We start from the raw sequence: 25174 nt of genomic DNA, 5'->3' as shown, positions 1-25174 counted from the left end.
CCACTAAGACACCCACTGACCCATGTCTGCCACACGTCAAACCATTACCAACCGCCACCTTCCTTCAATTCCCCTCCATTTCATTAGCTCAATCCCTGAAAATCATGAAGAATTTAAAATCCGGCTCCCCATTAGACCCCTGCCCAGCTAAAATATTGGCATCTGTAGCAGAGGTGATCAATACCGAGGTCAATACTGTGCTGAACCTATCACTAAGCAGTGGCCAGGTTCCAGCTATGTGGAAACACGCCAAAATTCTGCCACTGCTAAAAAAGCCCACAGCAGATCCTCTAACAGCGTCTAACTATAGACCCATCTCACTCCTGCCGTCCATTGCTAAGGTCATCGATAACCATGTGAACTCGGTTACCACCGAATTTATGGAGTCGAACAACTGCCTCCATACGAGCCAATCAGGTTTCCGAGCGGGCTTTAGCACCGAATCAGCCCTCCTCGAAATAACTGAATCCATCAAAATGACCCTCGACGCGGGGGGAGAGCGGCTCTGATTCTGCTCGATCTTTCTGCAGCTTTCGACACCGTGCCCCACGTGAGACTCCTTCAGAGACTGAGAGAATGTGGGGCTGGGGGCACGATGTTGAAGTGGTTCTCTTCGTTCCTTCAAGATCGAAGGCAGGAAGTCTGGATCCCACCTTTCTCCTCCTTCATGCCTCCCACGGAGGTGGGTGTCCCTCAGGGCTCTATCCTGAGCCCATTACTTTTTAATCTTTAAATGGCCCCTCTCGCCCTGCTGGTCGAAGCTGCTGGAGCCCGGATTATATCCTACGCTGACGACACCCAGCTCCTGTTCACCTGTAAGAAGGGAGAGGATCTTGATGGCGACAAAATCAGGAACTGTTTAAGACAGGTCTTTTCCTGGTTTAGTCACAACCAGCTTCAGTGCAACTCCGCTAAACTCAGAAGTAATTCTCTTTGGAGCCTCGGACCAGGATGTCTGGAGACAGTGGTGGCCACCTGACATGTCCCCCCGCAGTCTTCGGTGGGAGTAGCCAAAAACTTAGGGGTCAAACTGGACAACGCATTGAACATGAAGACCCAAGTTCAAGCTGTGGTAGGCACCTGTTACGGAACTCTAAAAATGCTCCGGAGATTCCTCCCCCTTTTGTCCCTCTCCCACAGAAGGACCGTGGTCCAGGCCCTTACCACCTCCAGGCTGGACTACGCTAATGCTCTCTATTTGGGTCTTCCAGAATACCTCCTTGGAAGACTCCAGGTCGTGCAGAACTCGGCCGCAAGAGCTATCCTTATGCTGGGCCCCAGAGTCCATATCTCGCCACACCTAAAGAAGCTGCACTGGCTTCCCATCCGACACAGAATCAAGTTCAAAGCTCTATCCATTGTCTACAAGGCCCTGCATGGTTAAGGGGCCACCTATCTGAGGAAAAGAGTGAGCTACTACATACCTGGTAGAGCACTCAGATCTTCTCACCAATATCGGCTGAGTGTGCCAAAAGTCAACCGTGCCCGCTTGGGAGGACGTTCCTTCCAAGTCCTGGTCGCTAACCTCTGGAATGAACTTCCTTTAACAGTCAGACAAGCGCCTGATATTCTGCACTTCAGGAAATTACTGAAGACATGGTTGTTCCAACAGTAACTCGGACCCTTCTCCCGCACCCACGCCTCTTTCTAATCGCTCTGTCTGCCAGCGCCGGGACACTCAGCTGAGTAGCTGTGCGCTCTATAAATATGTTAAATAAATAAATACTCCTACATCGAATCTGAAAACCTCAGTGTTATACGCGTGGTCGGTCTCTGAGTCTACACTTATCTGTTGTGTGATCTTTGTCCACACCTGATCTTCATGTACTCTGTTACCTACAAAATCGGATTGCTTGGAAACAGGTGCCTGCCCATATTAGATTCTGTGTTTAAAGCAAACAGTCACCCTCGCTTAGGGATTATTAACAAACTCGGCTGCACTCACTATTGTTGCGATGCCGCTCCAATTTCACTTCAGCAAGGTCACTGCCCGGGTCCCGTTCGGCGGCTGCCCTATCATGATCACACCTGAGCCCTCTGATGCCGCCCGGACATGATGTTGCTGACCATTCTCCGGGACTAATCACTGTCTCGGGTCCCGATCTCGCCTGCCGGTCCAGCGCGGGGGGAGGGGTGTAATTATTGCCTCGAGTCTCCCTCCGAGTCCAGCCCTGCAGTGCTGCATCATGCTAATCTAAGACATAAATTAAATAGCGCGGCGGGTCGGGCCCGCACTGCTTCTCCAACCTCCTTTCCTGCCTGGACTGAAGTGACAGGTCACATCCGATCCCCACCCCCCACGACTCCCCACCCACCCCACTATCTGCACCAAAGAGTCGAATGAAAGATGGATGATGCCCCCATTCTCTCTGTACTCTTTGTGCCTGTTACGGGGCGCAGGCGGCCGCGGCGGGCGGCCATGCCATGGCGGCGCTTGAGAGAGTCAGAGAGCGTCTCGTCGTGATCTGTTGACTGGGTAGGCGTGGAAGGGTATGCTCAGATGTGAGTCCCTTGCTCACTGCACCATCAGGATTCAAGCAAGCCGGGCCGAAGACGGCTGTAATGCCAGAAACCGGTCCCCGGAAGCTTGTTTCCTTCCCAGTAAAAGAATTGGCTTGGTAGTTTGGTCTGCCCTGTTCCCATGATGCACTGGGCCAGGGACAGACTAATTTGCATGTAGCCGGGTTCTGAGCTGGGATGGTGCAGTGAGCTAAAAAATGGTGATGGATCAAGCCCTGATCTGTTGACTGGGTAGGAGTGCTCTGCTTAATTCAGATACTCTGTCCATCACCACCCCCTTTTCTGAATCGTTTTGTCCACCATAAGCGTGGGAGGGTATGCTCAGATGTGAGTCCCTTGCTCACTGCACCATTAGGATTCAAGCAAGCCGGGCCGAAGACGGCTGTAATGCCAGAAACCGGTCCCCGGAAGCTTGTTTCCTTCCCAGTAAAAGAATTGGCTTGGTAGTTTGGTCTGCCCTGTTCCCATGATGCACTGGGCCAGGGACAGACTAATTTGCATGTAGCCGGGTTCTGAGCTGGGATGGTGCAGTGAGCTCAAAAACGGTGATGGATCAAGCCCTGATCTGTTGACTGGGTAGGAGTGCTCTGCTTAATTCAGATACTCTGTCCATCACCACCCCCTTTTCTGAATCGTTTTGTCCACCATACGCGTGGAAGGGTATGCTCAGATGTGAGTCCCTTGCTCACTGCACCATCAGGATTCAAGCAAGCCGGGCCGAAGACGGCTGTAATGCCAGAAACCGGTCCCCGGAAGCTTGTTTCCTTCCCAGTAAAAGAATTGGCTTGGTAGTTTGGTCTGCCCTGTTCCCATGATGCACTGGGCCAGGGACAGACTAATTTGCATGTAGCCGGGTTGTGAGCTGGGATGGTGCAGTGAGCTAAAAAACTGTGATGGATTAAGCCCTGATCTGTTGACTGGGTAGGAGTGCTCTGCTTAATTCAGATACTCTGTCCATCACCACCCCCTTTTCTGAATTGTTACTGGGCGCAGGCGGGCGCGGCGGGCGGCCATGCCATGGCGGCGCTTGAGAGAGTCAGAGAGCGTCTCGTCGTGGCAGCCTGCAGACTCTAATCCTCCGCCGCTTTTCTGCACTTTCTAGTTTCGGACGTGACGGCACTACTGAGGCCGGCACATCCGGATTTAATCCCGGCCCCCCTGGTGCGCCACACGGTGACTGACAGCGCTGAGCTGCTGACTGCATTATTGAGAGAGCAGCCCGGCCCCCCTACAGACACTGTGAGGAGTCTGAGAGTAGCCGTGCGCCGCACCATTGGCACTCGGGCTCTCTCAGAACAGCAGAGAGGGAGCCCGGACACAGGAGCGCCTGGCACAGGTCGAAAATGCGTGACAATGCATTTCAGTGCGGTGATGCGGATCACCGCACTGAAATGCGTGGGCGTCACACCTGTTGCGTGACGCTTGGCAGGACTGCTGGCTTGACTAGGCTGCCGACTGCGCATACTGTGACTAAATGTGTGCTTCACAGGGCCTGAGGCTGCCTTGACCAAAATGCCCGGGGTGCGTGCTACTGCTCCATTCTGCCCCCTTAGTTTTCACTTGACTTCACCCTGGCGAGCCAACAGCTCAACTGTGCTTTACTTGGGTGATGATAGGAAATTAAATTCAGCGTTCCCAAGACGATGGTAGGAGTCTCTTGAAGATGGTGCCCGTGTTTGTGAGGCAGCGGTTACCCGGATGTACACGTGTGATACATGAATGCTAGCTAAACTAAAGTGCGTCAAAAATACACCAGTTATGGGAGGATGTGGATAGAAAATAGAGCAGGTTGTTTATTTTGAATAATTACTAATTTATGCTGAGTGGCCTCAAGTTGAACGGGCCATTCCTTGAAGAACTTCGAAACAACTGAGTAAATTTTGAGAGACTCGTTTATAAAATTATAAACATTACAGCACACTAGTTGGCTCTGCCTGAGACTATGCGCCTCAGCTTGAGGCTTAATGTGTTTTAGGTGCTTTACAGTACTTTAAAGATGTGTTTGTTGCTAAAATCCAATTTAATTTATGCTTCATTTTGCTCGAGAAAAATTGTCACTCATGGTCATTGAAATGTCACTCATAATCACACTGAAATTAGGAAAATGTCACACATAGCAATATGAAACCTTGGCATTTATGAGTAACCCTAAGAATATCGAGCTATACTTTTTTGCAGTATATTACGCAAACTCTTCCAGGAGGTATTAAAGTGCTTTGTGTGAGCTTCGTTACATAACACAAGGACACATCAACTTTGTAAGCACTGGGTGATTAAGTGATGTGCCCAGAATCACAGGATGTTGAGCCGACACCGATACTTGAACCTGGTTCTATAGTTCAAAGTTGGCAGCTCTGACCGTAGTACCACATCTAAATGCGAATACGTATTTACAAATCCTTGAATGTTTTACTCATTTTCTTTCTTGTTTCACAATTGCTGTATCTAATTGATTAGCAATATGGCACCCCAGAGTTGAAGCGCGCACGTGGCCGAACTCCGGTTTTATGAAATCGAAAGCACATAGCGCATACACACAAATAGCATATAAAATAAATCAAGGCGCATGCGCTGTACAACTGTGTCGCTTTCTTCGTTATTCTTTCCTAACATCTGGGACGTTAACAAAGGCTGGGAACTCCCCGTTTCAAGATGGCGACCTTGCAATGCGCCCACGCTGCCTTTGTCCTTTGAGCTCACAGTGCTTGTTAGGGGATTTCCCGCACGTTGTCAGCCTTATGACGCCATTCACCCAGATCTTTCCAGAACGCGGTTGGACCCCGGTCCAGCGCATGCGCACACAAAGGCGGGGTTGTGGGCGTAGCCCCATTAGTTTCTGCAAGTCACTGTGGGAGGCGCTTAGGGAGTCGCGAAAGGCCAGACACTAAGTTTCGTCTTCATTTATTTACTTACATCAGCTGGGCTATGGATACATTTACAACGCTGACCGCTTGGTGTCCGCGACGAGTAGCAGGCTTACCCAGCACATCCCCTCCGTTTCGCTAGGCCCTATCTTCTGTTCTAACGGTAGAAAAGGCCATTGGCTGAGCTCATCAGGAGACGGCTGGCGCACCGTTTTGGTTGGACATCATATTCGTCAATCTGCGCCACTGCAGACCTGCGAGGGTGGGCGCCCGCTCTAATCTGCAAAGTGACTGGAGGTTATTGCTGTCACTTTGTGTTGGGTTAGTCGCCGCAGAGCTCTGATTGGATAGTGGTTATGTCGTTTGGCGTAGTTTCGGTCTAGGATGTGACATGATTGGTGCAAGGCCGTGTCCCAACTATGTTGCCCCGGTGATGCGGAAGTGTCGACTGTTCGCCCTGTGCGTTTGTTTGTGCGGCGGCGTCACTGACAGGACGGAAGCCGGGGCGGGGCCGGCCGTCAGCGGCTGCAGGGCACGGAGCCGAAGTGGGGCGAGAGGGGGTGAGGGTCTTGAGACAACTGGAGACGGATGGCACGGATTTGTGGGAGAGTGTGAGTGCATAGACAGGAGATAGTGGTGAAGATGGAGGTCAACCATGTGGAGCTCATTGAAGGTTGCCGCCCTCCTACTCTTTGGAGAGGAGGATGATCTGTGCTAGGAAGCCATGAGCAGTTGGTGGTAATAACTGGGAGTAGAGATGGACGCTGGCTGTGTGCAAAGGGAGGGCTGTGGAGAAGTGAAAGGAGCTGCAAGGTGGAAACGGGAAGTGGATGAGTTTAGGTGGTAAGTGTGACTTTCACATGGGGGAGGTACGTCGAAGCACAGTGAGTGGGACACTAGATGACGTATATGGTCTAACACGTCTCGGAGGAATTGGAAATTTTGTTAGTGGGAAAGGGTACGTCTTGGGGGGGGGGGGGGGGGGGGGGGGGGTAAAACAGCCCCGAGTCAAGTTCCATCTTAAGTTGGGCATATTCGCTTGTCCCCATCATACCTAACCAGCCCTTCTTTTCAGTACCATTTATTATCCTTATTCACCCTTGCGAGGCCCTAGAGAAACTTGACTTGTGTTTATGGGTTGGGTAGGGTTAGAGCTGACTTGGAAGGTCCGAAAATTAGGTTCTTTATGGCAAAGTCAAGCTCTAAGAACAGATGATCAATAGATGCGAGCTGAGGCGTTCGTCTCATAGTTAATTTATTATAATTCATGGGATCTAGTTAGTGTGTACATTTGTGTGTGGAAGTTGACGGTGTGTACTTTGAGGCACAGTGTATTGTAGTTGACATGGCCTCGTTGTCCTGTAGTTTTTGCAATCTGTGGAATTTGCGCCAGTATGCTTTGTAATTGATGGATCCTGGTTTGTTAGCGCCTTGTAGTAAACAAGGCCTGGCTTCTTTGGCGCAATGAATTGTAGTTGACAGGATCTGGGTTGTTTGACCCACAAAGCGTTAAAGTCAACCTGGACTGGCTTATTTGTCCAACAGTGTGTTGTAGTCAGCTGAGTCTAGTTAGATTATTCTGCAGTGCTGTTATTTACAGGATCTGGTCACTTTACATCACAGTATGCTGTAGTTCACAGGTCCTGAGTTCAGGCACAGTGCGATGAAGCTGGTGGGATGTGGGTCAAGGCAGAGTATGGTATGGTTATGTGGGTACAGCACAGTGGTGTTATTTATAGTGTCTTGTTTTGGTTCAGGCACATCGCAGCATACTCTGTGTCGTAATTGATGGGGTCGATTGGGATTTTAGGCACAGTGCCGTGTAGTTCATGGGGTCTGGTTGGGTTCAGGTACAGTGTGGTGGTATTGAAGGGTAGTCTGGGTGTGTTCAGGCACCATGTGTTGTAGTTGATGGGTAGTCTGGGTGGGTTCAGGCACCTCGTGTTTTAATTGACTGGCTCTGTACCAACAGTTGGTTCTGTAATTCTTTTGTTATGTTAACATTTCACAGATAGTGCTGTGCTATACAAATTCTGTTTGATTGAATAACAAAAGAACAATGTCTACAGGTCCTAGTTTGTTAGCTGCACACTCTGTTGCGGTTAACAGGGTCTTGGTTGTTAGTCCCACAGTGCATTGTAGTCAATGGGTGCTTGGTTGGTCTGCTGCAGTGTGTTTGACAGGATCTGATCACTTTGTGGCACAGTATGTTGTAGTTGACAGGGCCTGAGTTTAGGCGACAGTACTGTGTAGTTGACAAGTATAGTTGGTTTCAGGTGGAGCATGTTGTAGTTGACAGGGTCTGGTTGGGTTCAGGCACAGTGCAGTATAAATAAAGGATAATGGCACAGCGTGTTGTTGACGGGTAGCCTAGTTGGGTTCAAGCACTGTGCAGTATAGTCAACGGGTAGTCTTAGTTGATTTTGGGCTCAGTGTGGTGTAGATGACGGTCCTTCTAGTTGGGTTCAGGACAATGTAGTTTTGCGGGGTAGTCCACTTGAGTTCGGGCTCAGTGTGGTTGATGGGCAGGCTGAGTTTAGGCCCAGTGTGTTGTGGTTGATTGGTAGTCTGGTTGGGTTCAGGCAGTTCGTTGTGGTTGGGGTGGGTAATATGTAGTTGTTGTATTCTGGTTTAAGGGACGTTGCTTTGTAGTTGATTGGTTCAGGTTTTGGAGACAGTGGTTTGTAGTTGATGGGTGCTTGCGTTGCCGGGGTGCTGTTAGTTTGCGGCACAGTGCGTTTTCTAGTTGAGGGGGGTCTGGTTAGTTTGACCCCTTGCGCTTTTCTGGTTGACTTGAGGTTGCTAGTGTCTGGGTAGCTCGAGGCACAGTGTATTGTGACTTGCATGGTCTGGCTTCTTGAGATACAATTTATTATAGCTGACGAGGCTGGTTAGTGGCACTGTGGATTGTGTCGAGATCTAGTTTGTGGCACAGCGTGTTGTTGATGAGTTTTGGTTAGTTTCAGTCAGCTTGTTTTCATTTGCGAGCTCTAGTTGGTTTGGGGTGTGGTGATGTTGATGGGATCATGTTAAAGGAGCAGCGTGCTTAAATATTTAAAGGGGATAGGCTCTGGATTGTACTTCACGACGTTTAGTTTGTGGTACAGTGTATTGTTGTCAAGGTCACGTTCTACTTACTATATTTAAGGTCAGGTTCGATACTTATTGTATTGTAGTGCATATGACCTGCTTCTTTTTAGCACCAGTGGTTTGCAGTTGACGGGTCTGGTTTCGTTTGAGAAATAGTGGTGTGTACAGTGAGTATTGGGGAATAATAGGAGCCTACTTGTTTTCATCGAATAGCTACTACTGACTATCAAGAACTAGGATGATCCTATTTCTGGTGACACTTGGGGTTTAAGTGCCCCTGTGTGTTACATATTGATATAGCAGAAGTTCGTGTGTGGCACGTGGCGTTTTGGAGTGCGAGGCTAAATGTAGTGTAATGGGGTGTAGGCTGTGCACGGTTGAGTTTGCGTTCAGGGACTTTTACGTGTATTGTTTTGTCTATTTACTGGAATTTCGTGTCGTTTTTCCTCGTTAGATATACATTGTAAACGAAAGCCTGTGACTGTCGGGAAGGACCCGCTGCGCCGGCGGCTGCCATTAGACCAGAGCTCGAGTGCCGGGAGTGTTGACGGAAGTTGCTGGAACGAACTTTGGGCCGCGGATGAGTCACGTGTGGGAGAGTGGAGCCTCCCCTGAAATAGATTCACCGTCCCCGGGGAGCGCCAAGAGTCAGAACAGCTGAGCACGCGGCACCGGAGAGCACCGTCCACACTCCAGGGACAGACCCCGAGGATCGAAGGAAGTCAGCACCCGTCCCGAGGACAGCAGACAAAGGGAGCACGCGTCTGGAGGGAGCCGGGCAGGCCGGACCGGTGAGCACGAGGGGACAAAGGGAGCGCTCGCAGGCGCCGAACCCGGGGACTGCCTAGGGCCTCCGAGGCGTGGCGTCCTAATCTGAAGCTTTGTGTGACAAACCCGAATGCCCACCTGCACCTGCTGGACTCTAAAGCTGGTCAGCGTATGTGTTTTTTAGTCTGTTGTATTGCCTTTTGGGTTGGTTTTGCTCAGAAATGCTGTCTCTGAAGAAGTATTTCACAGAAGGCCTCATCCAATTCACCATCCTACTGAGCTTGATTGGCGTGCGTGTGGACGTGGACAGCTACCTGAACCCCCGGCTGCCCCACCTGCGAGAGATCATCCTGGGCCCCAGCTCTGCGTACACCCAGACTCAGTTCCACAACCTCCGCAACACCTTGCAGGGCTATGACGTCCACCCCAAGAGTGTGGACCTGGACAGCTTCTTCACCACCCGCCGCCTCCTCAGCCAGGTAAGAGCCCTGGACCGGCTGCAGGTCCCCATCGCAGAGGTGGATGCCTGGCTGGTGCACAGGGAGCCCGAAAGCTCCGTGTCTAGTGCCCAGCCCAACCCACCCATCACCATCGACAGTGTCGGCGGGCTGCAGGAGGTCGGTAACCTTGAATCAACGGTGAGGGCCGAAGGCTTGCCCGAGCAAGGCTATGGGGAAGAAGAGGAAGACCAGGGAGCGGTGGCGCCCCCCAGCAACGACGACCTTACAAAAGAGGTAGGTGTCTGTCTTGCATCCTACCCTTCTGGATCTCTTAAATCTGATCTCCGCTTTGTCCCTCCAACTCTTCCCCACCCCTTGTTTATTTTTCTTATACTGAAACTAAATACCGGCTTGCGTTTGTTGGGAGGTGCATGCCCGGACAGAAACCCTTTCAGACGCTCTGAGATGGGACTGTTTGGGTTGACGAGCATAGATCTATTTCTGGGGCGACCTTGCATCACCTGTCTACCGAAGTCTGTCGCTGGAAGATATTAGCCACATTTGGTAACTGATACCTAACCCCGTGTCACATGTTGTGCCCTGTAGAATCCTGTGCAGTTTTGTGGGGAGTTCAGAATGTCCGAAATTTGTTTACTTGGCTGTCGTTCAGCTTGTATACCTGCCCTGGCCTGTCGCATTAGCGTCTTGTATGTTTAAAGGCATCAATACAGAGCTCTCTTTGAAAATTGGGTGCGGCGCATATTTTCGTGGCTCAGTCTTTAAACAGTTCATTACTTTTCACATGCATTCTTCGAGTGAAATGCCTTGGTTGGGGGTGTGGGTCTAGCTAATGCACTAAATAGTCTGTTAGGCCCGATATGGATACTAAAGTTGATAAAAACATGACCTCTAGACAGATCTGCAAAGGTGCAAAACCAGTACATTTTGGCCAATTCTTCCACAGTACGTGCTGTGATCTGCACTCTGAGCATGCCATCTTTGTATTACCTCGGGAGTTCTTTAGAACTAGGTCACAGCAATTTTGTTTATAAACGCCTGACAGTGATTGTCACCCCAATAGTCTACACCACCCTAAGATGGTCCCTAAACTCCACCTCTGCACCTACGTATAAGCTACTGACATCCAACTGATAACAGATTACTTTTTTGAAAATCTTTCACACCCTTTTTTGCTGTGTCTGCTCCCCAGCACTGTGTTCATGGCCCACACAGTGCCACTTTGGCCATGAATCACCAACAGTGCTCATGTCCCACTGCAGTCCTACTTTGTAGAGAAACTATAAACTTGAGCCACAAAGTGTTCTGTCTTTAACGCCCAAAATTTTTTAGGAGGCCCCCTCTTGGTAGTTATCTGGGACCAGGGGGAATATATGCAAAAAAAATTATGGGGTGTCCCGTTTTTGCAGGCCAGAAGACCTGTTGTCCAATGGAAGTGTTCTGTATGTCTGAGTACTATGGCATCTAGTAGGGGTTTAGCAACAATACGCAACAAGTATCTGATGTGTACCTAATACACAGACAATCAATGAGTACTACAGATATAGGGTGACTAATGTAAACTAATACAAATAATTTTTGGTAAAAAATATATACGAGTTTATTCTTATTTCATACAAATTGAGACATATCGTAATGTTAAACAGCAATAAAAACAAACCTGTGTAATCAGTCAACGTAGCATTGTACAAATTAATTCAAATTATAATAAAATACGATACATAACAACAAGAATCACAGGTTAAGTCGAAGCGGCGTTTCGGTTTTCCTTATAAGACACCTTCTTCAGGACCGATTCTTTAACACTAATCTTTATATTTGAGTCCACTTAGATTTTTAGTGGTATGTAGTGCCCCAGTCTTGTACGATCTGTTGGCATATGTTGGATTTTGGTCTGAGGCTATCTGTCTTCTTTAATTAGATATCAGGCCTTCCACACTGTGCGAGGGAGCCACCGTTGTGATTTGGATGTAGAGTTTCCTATTCTCGTGGGGACAAACAGCTGCAGTCAGTTGCCTCTAGATCGGGATTGGCGCCAAAAGTTTTTTCAGGGGTTATTCTCCCGTTCCGGTTCGTTTAGCCCACTGCACTCTTTTCCAATGATTACGTCCTCCCTGCTCCTCGTCACAGCGTCGCCGGTTTCGTGTTAAATTCGATTCCGATCCTCATCATCAGCCTAGCTGATGAGGGGTGTTACCCTATTACCGGTCCCAGGATGCATGTTTTCGGTCCAGTGAAGACCTGGCTTGGCAGTTTGGGCTGGACTGTTTCCATGAAGAACAGGATCAACACTGAATTGGATATGGCTGAGTCTGAACTAGGGTGGCGAAGTGAGCCAAAGCATGATGATTGATTCAACCCAGATACGTGACTGGGGGTGAGTGTCTGAAAAGGTTCAGAGCTCCGTCCATCATCTCCTTGTGTTGGCTGAGTTAAAAACTCAACCCCAGTATTTCACACTAGTACTGCATAGCTTCAAAGTCCAGTCGTTTAGCTGTAGAAAGCAGAAACACCTTCGTGTTATAGGTTCTTTTGTGGCAACCATTTGCCCCGATGTGTGACCAAACTCTCACTATGTATACAAGGACCCCATGACATTGAAGACAATGATGCTACTCTGAAGATCTAGCGATGTAGTCTCTGCTGACCACTGGGTCAGGTCACATGAATCTGGTTAGGGCACAGTCCAAAGTAAGTAAAACCCTTCAAGTAGTTAAGAAACTAAGAGATAGGACGCATGTAGTGGGCAATTGGCCTCCATTAAATCAATAGGTTACTTAAACTTGTGACCCTGCATCTCTGGCAATGTCCGTTCCAGTAAATATTTTCTACTGGCAGGGGCAACCACTTCTGTCTCATTAAATTTGTAATTGCAGGTGACAGTGGAGCTTGCGACCCATATGATGCAGCTCTGTCAGATGATGCGATGATTTCAGGTCAGGATGCTTCATCTGTCAGCTGGATTGTGGGGATCTCATCTCATTGTGGTTGAACTCTTTCAGCTCTTCAAATCAGCTGGCCCTTCTGCAGATCCTCATAGAATTAAGTCTATTTCTCCAGGGGTGGACCACCGTACTCCTCGTGCAGATGAGCTCTTTTTTCTTTCCACAGATCACTGCATAAGGTTTCAGGTCAGCTTTCCAGACTATTGAAGATGTTTTCTTCCAACATTGATATGTTATGTTATGTTATGCTAGACGTGCTTGTGTAGTGCATGGCTGCCTCAACATCGGGAGTCCCAGTGCTCACGGACGGATGACCAGGAAAACGAATGCAAGCCAGATGAAGAGACAGTCTGGTATAGCCAGTTTCTACGAGTCACGGAACAGGAGCGCGGCATTTGCATACACATGAACTAGATGGATGAAAACAGCCAGGTTTTAATCTGTTTTCGGAATGCCCAATGATCTTGTGTGCTGTGCGCCATGAATGGAATAGAGTTCCATAGTGCAGGGGCCAGAGACCTAAAGGAGCGCCCTCCCGCTCTGCTCCTGCGCACCCTAGGGGTGTAGACCAGATACAGGTCTGCAGAGCACAGTGTTCTTGTTGGGACATAAAATGTACAGAGTACACAGTATCTGGGGACCCTGGCCGTGTAAGATCTTATGGGTGGCACAGAGATTCAAACTGAGTTCTCTGTTTGATAGGCAGCCATTGTAGACGGTGCAGGAGATGGGAGGTGTGACAGTGCTTAGGGAGGGCAAGTAGAATGCGGGCGGCCGCTTTCTGTGCCTTTTGGAGTCTCTTTGTGACAGTTTTATTAACGCCCAGTAGCAGCCCGTTGCTGTAGTCGAGACGTGACCTAACCACTGATTGAATAATCACTTATCGGGTGGAAGCATCGGAAAACCCCAGAAGGGGTTTCAGACCACGTAGGTGGCCAAAGCAAGTGCCTGCCACTTTTTTGGCATGGAGCTCGAAAGAGAGGGAATTGTCCATCAGGACCCCCATATTATGTAAGCCTCCTCCTTGTCCATCCGACCGACTGCAAGTACTGGACGTAGGGAGTGGATGGGGGAGACGTAGCAGGTGTAATTCGTTAGTCTGCTGGTGACCAAGACTTAAAGACACCATCAATCACAAGATCTGCTTTATTTAAAGTTTTGCGCTTGCTTTCCTGGGCTTTGAAGCCATAAGTTGGAGAGAAAACAAGTATGCAGTGGTTCAAGTGCTTTCTGGAATGAGGACTAGACATTGCTTTGGGACCGTGCAAAAATACAAGAAAGTGGGGTAGCTGAGTGTATCTCCGGGAGGGGAAACCATCTCTGCACAGATTTATTTATATGCTTATGTGCCATAGCCACCACCATCATCTTGCAGCAGGTTTCAGTGACTGGAAAGCAGCATGTGCAGTGACTGGAAAGCAGCATGTGCAGCGCCGGGCATGTCCAGCATAGACCTAGCCATCCTTCCCAGGAAAAGTTACCTATTAAGACGGTCTAGACTGATCTTTTATCTGGCATGTGGTACAGCCACTAGGAAATCTAGGTTCAAGGGCCCGTTAAAACCCCCCCAAGAAAACTGTGTCACTGGGTTATAAATCTGTTCCTGTCACAGAATTGGGTGGGTCGAAAAAGCAATAACCACATTCAGACTTTGGGGTATATTTGAACAGAAGAATGAAGAGATACCATTCCTAGTGGCCTTCTCTGGTTTTGGAGTCCATTAGAGAACACGCTACCCTAACCAGAAAAACCTGAAAGGGCACCATGGCTCTTCTTTTTCAAAGAACACTGCGGTCACTCCTCCCAACAGTTGAGGGTTGTGCCATGCCTCAGTGATGGGTTTCACACCCACCTGTAGCTCACGCTTGAACCATGTCTTCGTTTAGATGTTCATTCTCTCTGTCGTGTTTCATACCATGACTGGGAGTTTTTATATCCTCCACCCCCCCCCCCCCCCCCCCCCCCCCCCCATATGCGCCTCCATACAATTTGGCTTTCTTTACCTCTGGTCACCGCACCTCCCTATTGTTTTGGCCTCAAAGATTTAGAGGTGGCAATCTTTACTGTTGTTTTTTGGTGGGATGGTTGTTAACTTACACTAAGCCGTTTCAGTGATTTGTTTGGAGAAATGGGAGTGAAGTGGAAAGCCAAGATGCTAGAATGCGCTGCTCCTACCCTGCAGGTGCCGTTGACCTTTCATAGGTTTGCCTTTCTGGTCTGTAACAGGCGATGCCGGTTTTGGGTTGTCACTGCAATTTAAAAATCTGTGGTTGAGCCCATTCCGGTCAGGCCTGCAGTACCTAGGAACCGCCCTCTGCCATACAAGAGGTGGAGATTTCCAGGCCCACGTTGCAGAGTGGGGCAGGACACAACTAGACACCGAACTAAACAGGATATTTCAACAGGAAAAGAAGTATGCCTGGAAGGAGAGCCTGTGGTCTGGAGCTGGCACACACATTTCAGAAAACTTGGCTCCTCTGCCAGAACGCATAGATGAACAGGCTGCAGAGGGGGAGGAGGAGAAATAAGCTAATACCTTCTTGTAAAGGAGGTGTATATTCTGGGAAATCATTTTGCAAACACTCGCCAAGGCCTGCTCGTCAGGAAAGTGTTGGTGGGTGCGAGTGTAGCGAATTAGAAAGTCTTTTCCATTTACTTGCTGGATTTGTAGATGCATGAGTTGAAGGGTTAGTTCTGGTAATAGCTGGGCAGTAGGAGTGACTGTAAGTAAAAAACGCACCATTGTGGATGAGAAGCAATTGCTTTGTAATTGGGAAGGTAGGGGTTGTTTGGTATAGTTGAGTGCTTGAAACTTTGCTCTGGCTGGTCACATACATGTTTAGCGCTGGCCATTACAAAGAGCTACAGGTTTGCTAAGAGATTAAACTCTACACTCTTGCCAATGCGCCTTGTATCTTAAAGGAGACAGCTTGCCAATTTGGGCCCACTGGAGTCTCATCACAGTGCAAGTATGCATTCATGAGGCAGGATTTAGAGTTGGATTTTTAAGTGATTTTTAGCACTCATCAAAAACATTCCCCATGGTTTTGGTCATTGATGGTCTGTGAAACATTGTCAAACCGATGATGGACTGATTAGTCTGCTTAGAGGTCTGAATCTAGTGCATTTTTTTGAGAAACAGAAAAGTAACTTCTGTACTGGAAGGAATTGTTAAAAGTACCCTTTTCCCAGGTTTTGCTAGTTGGTTGTTATAAGGGGGCTTCGGTGGTTGAGAATCTCTACAGTTTACAGCTTAGTGCCAAAATGAGGCTTCTGGTACAAGGTCCTCTGTCTTCAGGTCCAGGGGCTCAAACATGTGGTGTCTCCATCTAGTATTGGGCTTCCATGGACTGCACTACTGCAGGCCTCCTATTTGGCATTTATTGTTCCCTTATTCTGCTCTTATGTACCCTAGGGCTTTTTTTCCCTTTTCATTTTTATTTCAAGGTCTAGACTTTCTTCCTCACCATTTACTGATGTCCATGTCCCAGCTACGTATGCACTGGTACAGAGAGCACACCCGAAGGAATGGTGCAAGGTTATCTGGTAATGCAGGTTATTCCGTGCTATCATGGCCAGATTTCCCTGGGGCATCCCAAGTGGAGTAGGGTTTGTTCAGCTAAATTTCAGAGTCCTCATTTTCCTCTTACTTTCCTATTCAATACATTTCAGAATTCTCAAACATTGATAGTGAGCTCACAACTTTTCAAGAGTCTTTTACTCGGATCTTGGATATAATTGCAGCTTTAAGACCTATCGCTGACAGTTCACTAGACCCCCCTGCTTTATGGTTTAACGAGGAACTCTAGCAAGAGAAATCAGCTTGTAGGAAACTGAAAAAGAGATGGTGTATATCCAAAACTCCAGCCGACAAAATGACCTACATAACTGTTTAAAAAAAAAATTGAGCCACTCGGAAGTCTAATCTCCTCAATAGAATTGGTAACGCTGGTACCTCCACTAAAGAACTTCGTTTATAAAATTGTTTTTATTGGCAGTTTCATAATCATACAGTTTGATATACACTATATTTAGAGGCACGTCTTTAACAAGTAGTACTGTTATGTCTTAAAGATAGCAAATAAGTAGAACAATAGTTACGTAGACCATACAATGCTCACATCAAAGGTCGTCATGAGGAACAATCATATTGAGCATTCAGCTCCGGTACATGAGGGACAAACATGTGAACCAGGAAGGCAATTAAGTAATAGTGGCAGTTCACTAGGCTCTGGTACGTTTTGTTCTGACGTCCTCAGCCAAGTGAGACCCCATATGTCCCTTGGTCGAGACGCAATGGGCATTATTTCCCAAAAGACAATGAGTTGTGCTTGACAAAATGTGACATCAAGGATCCAGTATTTAAGCATGGGAGGGTTTGGCCTACCCCACCTCATGGCGACTCTGTGTTTTGCTAAAAGTAACAGCATAGCCAATAACCTGCGGACTCCCAAAGGGGCGTACCTGACGTACCCCAGTAATCCCACTAGTGCCATAGGCTCTGTGTGTCCTGAGTATTTCACTTTATTTTTAGAAAGATCTTTCTCTCCAATAAGCCGCAATCTGGGGGCAGTCCCAGGCCAGGTGCAGAAAAGTTACCTGGTCTTTGTGACCTCTTCAGCACTCCACTTTGGGGCCAATGCCCATACGAAACAATTATATAGGTGTTATGTAGAATGGATTTACCTGAGTTTATAGTTTGGGGACAGCTGCTCCAAGTTGCGCGCAGCAAAATTGCCATTGCTCTTCCGTGATCTAGGGATGTAACTCGGCGTTCCACTGTTCTGTGTTTTGGCGTTGTCAATGGACCGTGTGTTTGCGTGGACCAGTAGAGTCTTGTAATTAGCTTGTGTGCTGAGGGAGTGGTGACTATGTGCTCTAGGGCCTGTAGGGCCGGAAGGGAGTCCGGAAATGTGCTGTGCATCTGACGGCAGACTGCCCGTATACGATGGTACAACAGTGTGTCAGAGAAATTGTGAGGTGGCGTGTCGGTCGCGGATGGTGGCCCAATGAACCCTTCTTCCTGATATAAATCTGCATAGCTGATGATGCTAAGTCACCTTGATCCTCTAACGGGGGCATTGCTGGTTTTTAGCGAAAGATTATTGAAGGGGCAAATAGTTTCTTTGTATTGGTGCTCCTCCGTATTCCGTCCCATGCCCATCGCAATATTTCTGTGGTGTCACTTGCATGGGGGGTGGGGGGGGGGGGTTTGTATGGTCGGTACAATGCCACTACTAGGGGAGTAGGTGCAGCTAGATCATACTCTACCGCCATGTGGGGCTGGAAAGGGGTCGGGTCAAGAATTACGCTTGTGCGCAGTATGCGTATAGTGGAAAATCGGGCGCACCCACTCCCCCCTGGCTCTGTGGGAGCGTCATTGTTTACCGAGAGACTCTAGCCTGTCCTCCCACCCATACTAGTGATATCAGCGAGCACATAGTGTTGAAGAATGCTTGAGTAAGTTTGAGAGGGACATTTACAAAAATATACAGATACTTGAGGATGACAATCATTTTAGCGATTTTAATATTTTTCCCGCTAGGGACAATGGCAGTGTGGACCAGACTTTAACTTTCCACTCTAGCCAGGCATTGGGGGAAAGGGGACATCCCTGTCTCGTTCCACAGGTTATAGTAAATGCGTCTGATATTTGGCCATTTACCTTCGTACAGTGGGATCTGAATATAGCAGTTGAATCTGTTGTATAAAGAGCAGGCTAAATCCCAATCTTGTAAGTACAGCAAAAAGAAATGGCTACTCCAGGGAGTCAACTGTCTCGGTGGCGTCAAGGAGTGCTGCCACCGCTGGAAAATGTGGGTAGAGGTAGTGAAGGATCGTGAAAAAAGTGAGAAAATTATGTGCAGTCTATCTCCCAGGAATAAAACCAGATTGATCTGGTCTTGTAATGAGCGGTAAAAGCGGCTGAACTCTATTGGCTAGCAATGTGGCGTAAATTTTATTATCTGTGTTGATTAGGGATAGTGGACAATGAGTCACAGATCTGATGATTTGTCAGGCTTAAGTAGCAACAAAATGCTTGCTTCTCTAAGTGTAGGGGGTAGTCTACCATTTTCAAGGGACTCCTGGTTTACTGCCATAAGGTGAGGAGCAAGGATAGATCCGTAACATTTATAAAAAGAGGCCTTCCGGCCGTCCAGCCTGGGGCTTTGTCAGGTGGTAAACTATTGATGACCTGGACTACTTCTTTGGTGAATGGTTCGTCTAGATATGCTCTGCGTGCATTTCTCAGCCACAGCAGCTCCACCGAATCAAAGTAGGGTTGCATATTCTCTGGCTGGCCAGTGCACTGTGATGTGTACAGATCTGAATAGAACTTTGTGATGTGGTTCATTATTTCCTGAGGGTCCCTAATTGTCTGCTGTGCCTCATCTCTTAGTTCTGTAATGTAATGTAATTTGTGATGTGTGGAGGTCTGAGTAGGGCTACTACTGTTTTCCCAGGCCCATCACCATACCTTCTAGCTTGTGTGTTTTTGCTTAAGTGTTGAACCTTTCTCTGTGCCTCCTCTTCAAACTCATCAAGCCTGCTCCTGATTTGGGAAAGTAGATTGCGATCGCCAGACTGGTAGTAGTCAAGCTCAAGTGTTCGGATTTGTGTTTCTAGGTTTTTGAGTGTTTGTCTAAGGGCCTGAAGTACTTCGGCTTGTCTGGCGATACACTTGCCACCTTGAATGCCTCCCATAGAGATGATGGGGAGGATACAGATCCCTCATTGAGTCAGAAGTATTCGAGGATATCACTTTTTATTTCCTCTCTAAAAGCGGCATCTAGTAAGGCTGTAGGTGGGAGCTTCCATTGAAATTCTCGGGTAGGTGCAGTCGTTGTTTGTAGATGAAGCAAGCATGGTGCATGGTCCGAGAGGGTTTGAGGGAGGTGTTTAATGTCTATAGCCCACATGGCTACGTCTTTAGTTACAAGCCAGTAATCAATGAGAGACCAGGCTAAGTGTTGCACCATAACGCATGTGCCCTCCGTCGTGTCTGGGTGTCACTGTCTCCATTTATCTATCAACCAGCTGTCTTTTTTTTAGTGTGTTTAACGCAGTGCTGTCATTAGGGTGCAGTTTGCCAGTCGCTCCCTTGCGATCCAGAGAGTCCTCAAGGATGGCATTGAAATTCCACCACCCACCCCCCACATAGTATTGTGTCGCAGCCGGTTTGCATTATGCTGCCCCGGAGAGTCCGAGTTGGGGTCATAGACTGTCACCAAGACCAGCCTGACCGCTCCGAGTGTGCCCTCCGTTAGATGTATCTTCCTTCCGGGTCAGACTGCGTTTGAATCTGGTTCCAGCCAATACCTTTGCGAATAAGGATCGCGGTTCCTCTAGCGTAGTGAGAGTAGGCCGCCAGATATACGTTTCCCCAGTGTCTGGTATGGAACGGCATGGAGAAGTAAAATAACCTGCATCAACCTATAAGGATATAGCAGGCAACACAGATGCCCTACCTCCCCCACTGATATACTGTTGATACTATGAGCGATATGGCTCTCTGCCTCTTGCCACCCAGACCAGCATGATTTCTCTTCTTTTACACAAGAGCTGCAGAATAACATCTTATCCTCCTACAGTGGACAGAGTCCTGAATCAAGACACTGACAACAGCCAAATCTTCATTTACACTGATGCCTAGCGTAAGACCTGCAGGAGCTTCCTACACAGTCTGATAGTTGGAGGATTTTATAGAGCTTTTTTGCGGTCTCTAACAAATGGTGTAGTCAGAACCAGCCCTTATGTAACAGATACATGCCCCACGTTCTCCAAAGACGTCTCGCTTCCACAAGCATTTTCTTGTAAACATCTGTAGAATATGCAGCAAATGATGGATTAATTGGCAAGGGTGGAATAATTATTTTGAAAACTTTGTAGAAACGCATAATTCCAGTTTGTCTGACCATAATGCACACAACTACCATGCAAAACAAAACTCGTACCACAAATGCAGTTGAAAAGTGTTTTAAGAAACGGGGGAATGTTTATTGAAAATACTGAAATACTGCACTATTCCCCTCTTTGTTAAAACAAAAAATATATGTATATAAAATTGGTTGAGAATCAATGATCAGTGTATAGTAGTCCGAGTCCGTGGAATTATGCAGTTTTTTAGCTGCAGTGTTTATTGCATAGTTATTTACTGCACTTTGCCGATTTCAAAAATATGTTTAAAAAAATCAAATTAATTAAAATACTGCAGTTAAATGTGTTTTATAATATATTTTAAATAATCCTGCCACATAATTTGGCTCTTCGTCTTCATTGCTGCTTAATCCTAGTGGCTCGACTACTTTAAAGCTCTTTAGGAATTGTTTGGGAGCTGTCATGATGCTGAAATCCACAAGTCACGGCGGGGTGCGGTGGTGTATGTGTACGTATCTCTAACAGGGAGGGGAGGGGTGTACACGTACCTCTAACAGGAGCCTGCCCCCGTTGCAAAATGAACAATTGCTGGACTGAATGTTGCACAATTCAAACAGGCCTGATAGTGCCATGGGAAGTACACCCATCTTCGGAATGTGCTGTTGAAGTACCCCCCTTTTTCAGTGGGTCCTGTCCAGTGAAGAGTTAGGCTCTTTGGGGCGTACTTGTCGAGTGAAGATTCGTTTTTAGGTCGAGCCTAGACGAAAGCAAAGCGAAGCTTTGCTGTCTAGGTCGACAACTTATGTAATCACTTTCAGGGGAATGTGGACAGCAGACTGTCACGAGCGTCTCCTGCCTGAGATTCTACCTCGTGAGCGCGCACGCCCAGCCCGGCGCCGTGCACGTCCGCTGCCACACACACATATGCACACGCAGGCAGGAAGGACCACACACACACACACAGACACACGCGCGCACCCCCCGCCACACACGCAGGAGCGCACCTACACACACGCACGCACGCATACAGAGACACCCCCCCCCCCGCATACACAGAAGCGCCCCCGGCCGCCGCATACATACTGTAGCGATACGCAGCCCCCACGTGCTACTGCGAGGCCACCACGGACATTCTGTGAGGGTCTGATAACACTCAGGGCAACAGCAGGGCATGGGCGGGTTTTTGTTGTGGGCCTCTCGGGGCCGAGGGGGCAGGGCATGGGCGGAGTCCCGCTCGGGGGACTCGATGCACCGGCAATGTGCCCCGACGCCCCTCCTCTCTATTTGGGACTCACCGGGTCGGCTGGCGCTCGGCGGCGGCCCGGTCTCTCCTCCTCCAGCGGGGGCTCCCTGTTCTGCACGGGGCCCCCCCGCCATGGCTGGTTTTTGTTGGGTCCCATTGTCAGCGTTGTGTGTATTTCCGACTTTCACTTACTTCCGTTATGTACTTATTCATTTGGGCTCAACAGAATTTCAGTTGCGTGCTCCAAACTTTCATTACTTTCGTTATGTACTTATTTATTACTTTCGTCACAACAGGATCTCAGTTGCATGCTTCTGGCTTTCACTTACTTGCCTTATGTACTTACTTATTTGGGCACAACGAGATTTTACCTGCGTGTTCCCAACTTTCACTTACTTCCCTTATGTACTTATTAATTTATTTAAGCACAACGGGATCTCGGCTGCGGCTCTCGACTTCAACTAACTTTACTTATGTACTCATTTATTCGGGTACAACGGGATTTCAGCTGCGTGCTCTCGACTTTAACTTACTTCCCTTATGTACTTATTACTTTATTTGAGCATAACGCGTACTTATTACTTTATTTGAGCATAACGCGATCTCAGCTGCGTGCTTCCAACTTCCACTAACTTTCCTTATCTACTTATTTATTTCGGCACAACGAGATTTCAGCTGCGTGCTTACGACTTTCACTTACTTCCCTTATGTACTTATTTATTCAGGCACAACAAGATCTCAGCTGCGTGCTCCCGCGTTTCATTAACTTTATTTACTTGAGCCCCCACTCCGCCTCATGAAAGAGCACACCCTTTACTCCTGCCCCCTGTTGCCCCAATCCCTCCAAACCCTTTCTCATTTTCCAACCCTGCACCCGCAGCCTCCCGTAGGCTCGCTTTCCACAGACATCGCACCTAACCTCCTCATGCTCGTCCTCAACACCCCCCTCCTCCTCCCACCTACTGTTGTTTCATGGACACCATGCCCCCTGCCCTGTTCTGGCATCACAGTACAGTACTACTACCAAAGTAAGTTAATACTGAACTTACCTGTGGCGAACAGGCTGACAAGGACCCAATTGGGACAGCGAGAGACGAGGGAGACGTGAGACTCGAAGTGAGGGGCACATTCACACGGGTTGCAAGAGCATTCATGGCCTTTTGTTTACTCATTATTAACCTGCCTCGTGTTACGCATACTAATTACTAGAAGTCAGGTTGAGTAGGCAGGCTGACTTGACGCAATCTTACTCTCGTAGTGAGCTGCCTGCTGTGGCGGTGATAGTGGGCGTGGCAGTAATGAAAAAAAAATGTGCGCGCGTTCTCGCACAAACTGCCTCTATCCTACTAAAATCCAGCCCAACCCAATGTCTTACAGTCCGGTGTTCTATAATCCGCGGCCACCACAAGCAAGTGTCTAAGGCTGCCGCAGCACGCAATGCAGTACCACCATTAACAATTCTATGAATTCCTAAGACCCCTAGTTCGCATCCCCGCCACCCCACATATACTTGAGCCCCCACTCCACCTCATGGAAGAGCACACCTTTCACTCCTGGCTCCCTTTGCCCACAATCCCTCCAAACGCTTTAATATTTTCCTTCCCTACGCCTGCAGCCTCCCGTGGGCCCGCCTTCCTCAGACAATGCACCTAACTTCCTCGTGCTCGTCCTCAACACCTTCCCCCTCCCCGTCCAACCTAATGTTGTCTCCTAGACACCACGCCCCCTGCCCTGTTCTGACGTGACAGTACAGTACTACTACCAGAGTAAATTAGTACTAAACATACCTGTGGGGAACAGACTGACAAGGGCTCACTTGAGACAGCGGGAGGCGTGGGACGAGAGGCAGGGGCACATTCACACGGGCTGCAACAGCATTCACTGACTTTTGTTTACTCATTTTTAACCTGCCTCGTGTTACGCATACTAATTACTACGAGTCAGGTTGAGTAGGCAGGCTGACTTGACGCAATCTTACTCTCGTAGCGAGCTGCCTGCTGTGGCGGTGATGGTGGGCGTGGCAGTAATGAAAAAAAAATGTGCGCGCGTTCTCGCACAAACTGCCTCTATCCTACCAAAATCTAGTGACACTACCATTGTTATATCAATAGATGCACGTTACATTAATGCACGACATATTGCATTACTAATGCTATAGGTGTCACATTTCCAAAAGTTAAAAATATTCGCATTTTACATAAACTATTAAGTTAGATATTTTCAAAACTACCACATAAATAAACAAATTGCTATTTACAATACTAATAACTCTAGCTTTTCGAATGCGAGACCTATTGCATTGCAAATGCTTGTTAACTTCTTTTATCATGTCCTTAGTGTGTAAAGGTCACTAGGAAAACTAACTACGCATATGCAAGGCAAGGTCACTGATGTTATTCATCACTTTGCAGATCTTGTTGCTTTTATTTGGCTTCACATTTACAATGTAGACCTTCCTGTGCTGAACTACTGAAATTGCATGATACCGAGAGCATCATGCATACATTGTCTGAGTTACTTCCTCGCTCACCTGATCTGGCTCGAAGCTCACTGTTAATCGGTATGAGATGCTTACATTTTCCTTTTTTGTTGTTATAAAAAACACATACGCGTGGCAAAACAGGTGTTCTATCATAAGGCGAGCATCATTGTTATAAGAGTATCCATAACATTTTACACTTTCAGTCTTCGTTATATTATAAACTTGCTACAACCCTTTCTTATCAGTCCTAGTTACAGTTAAACATCTTAAGCCCATTTCTTAGCGCCGTATAGCCTTCTTATGTAATCTTACTGGATTGGCATTCCCCCATCAATGCTCTATGATCGCCTGGATCTCCGTGTTCTCTGGAAGCCACCCATCTGCCCCAGGTCTTATCCCACTTCTTTTGGCATCCCCTGTTTTGGTACACCACTTTTTCAGCAGTGCAGCACCAGTCTAGGCCCTCCTTCCAATCAGTAATCCCCAGTGATTGTATTTCCCCCTATGCTTGTGCTATATTTCTTTTGGCTATCATGTCAGCTATCTTGAGCCGTAGTGGTGTGTCTTTTGGCCATCTATTTTCATTTTTCACACATAGCATGTGCCATTTGGCCCTCCTTGGGGCTTTTTGTCCTACTACTTAAGCCATTACCTGTATGGTTGTTTCCCAATACTGCTTACTAGGGCAAGCCAACAACGTGTGGAAAAATGTGCGGGTTTCCCCACAGCCCCGGTACATAGTTCCGTGTCACTGTGGCCCATTCGGTGGAGAAGTGCCCTTGAGGTGTAGGAACTAGTAATTTGTAACTGTACAAGGCGAAATCGCGCTGGTATTGCAATCTCTCTAGGGCTCTGTATAGTCTCTGTCCGGTCATCCTCTTCCAATATGCCTAGGTCAGTTTCCCACGATTCTCATAGTGTTCCTA

The 25174-nt window shown here is 47.9% G+C and overlaps 1 protein-coding gene across 7 annotated transcripts in view; it reads left to right on the top strand.

Annotated features, from left to right (window-relative positions):
* The first annotated feature begins 5364 nt into the window (after positions 1 to 5364).
* NFE2L1 (NFE2 like bZIP transcription factor 1) overlaps positions 5365 to 25174 on the top strand; it is a 125110-nt gene continuing 105300 nt past the window's right edge. For 2 of the 7 annotated variants that reach the window (XM_086924283.1, XM_086924279.1), the window contains exons 1-2: positions 5792 to 5944; positions 8929 to 9976. In XM_086924283.1, coding sequence (XP_086780409.1) covers positions 9464 to 9976 — 513 coding nt within the window. In that variant the 5' untranslated portion in view covers positions 5792 to 5944; positions 8929 to 9463. Of the gene's footprint in view, positions 5706 to 5791; positions 6228 to 8928; positions 9977 to 25174 lie in introns of those variants that run through there. The other 5 variants (XM_086924284.1, XM_086924280.1, XM_086924282.1 and 2 more) reach the window with 4 other exon arrangements.

The sequence above is a fragment of the Lissotriton vulgaris genome, chromosome 5 (assembly GCF_964263255.1).
Source record: "Lissotriton vulgaris chromosome 5, aLisVul1.2, whole genome shotgun sequence".
NCBI lineage: Eukaryota > Metazoa > Chordata > Amphibia > Caudata > Salamandridae > Lissotriton > Lissotriton vulgaris.
This window is presented reverse-complemented; position numbering and strand designations above follow the sequence as displayed.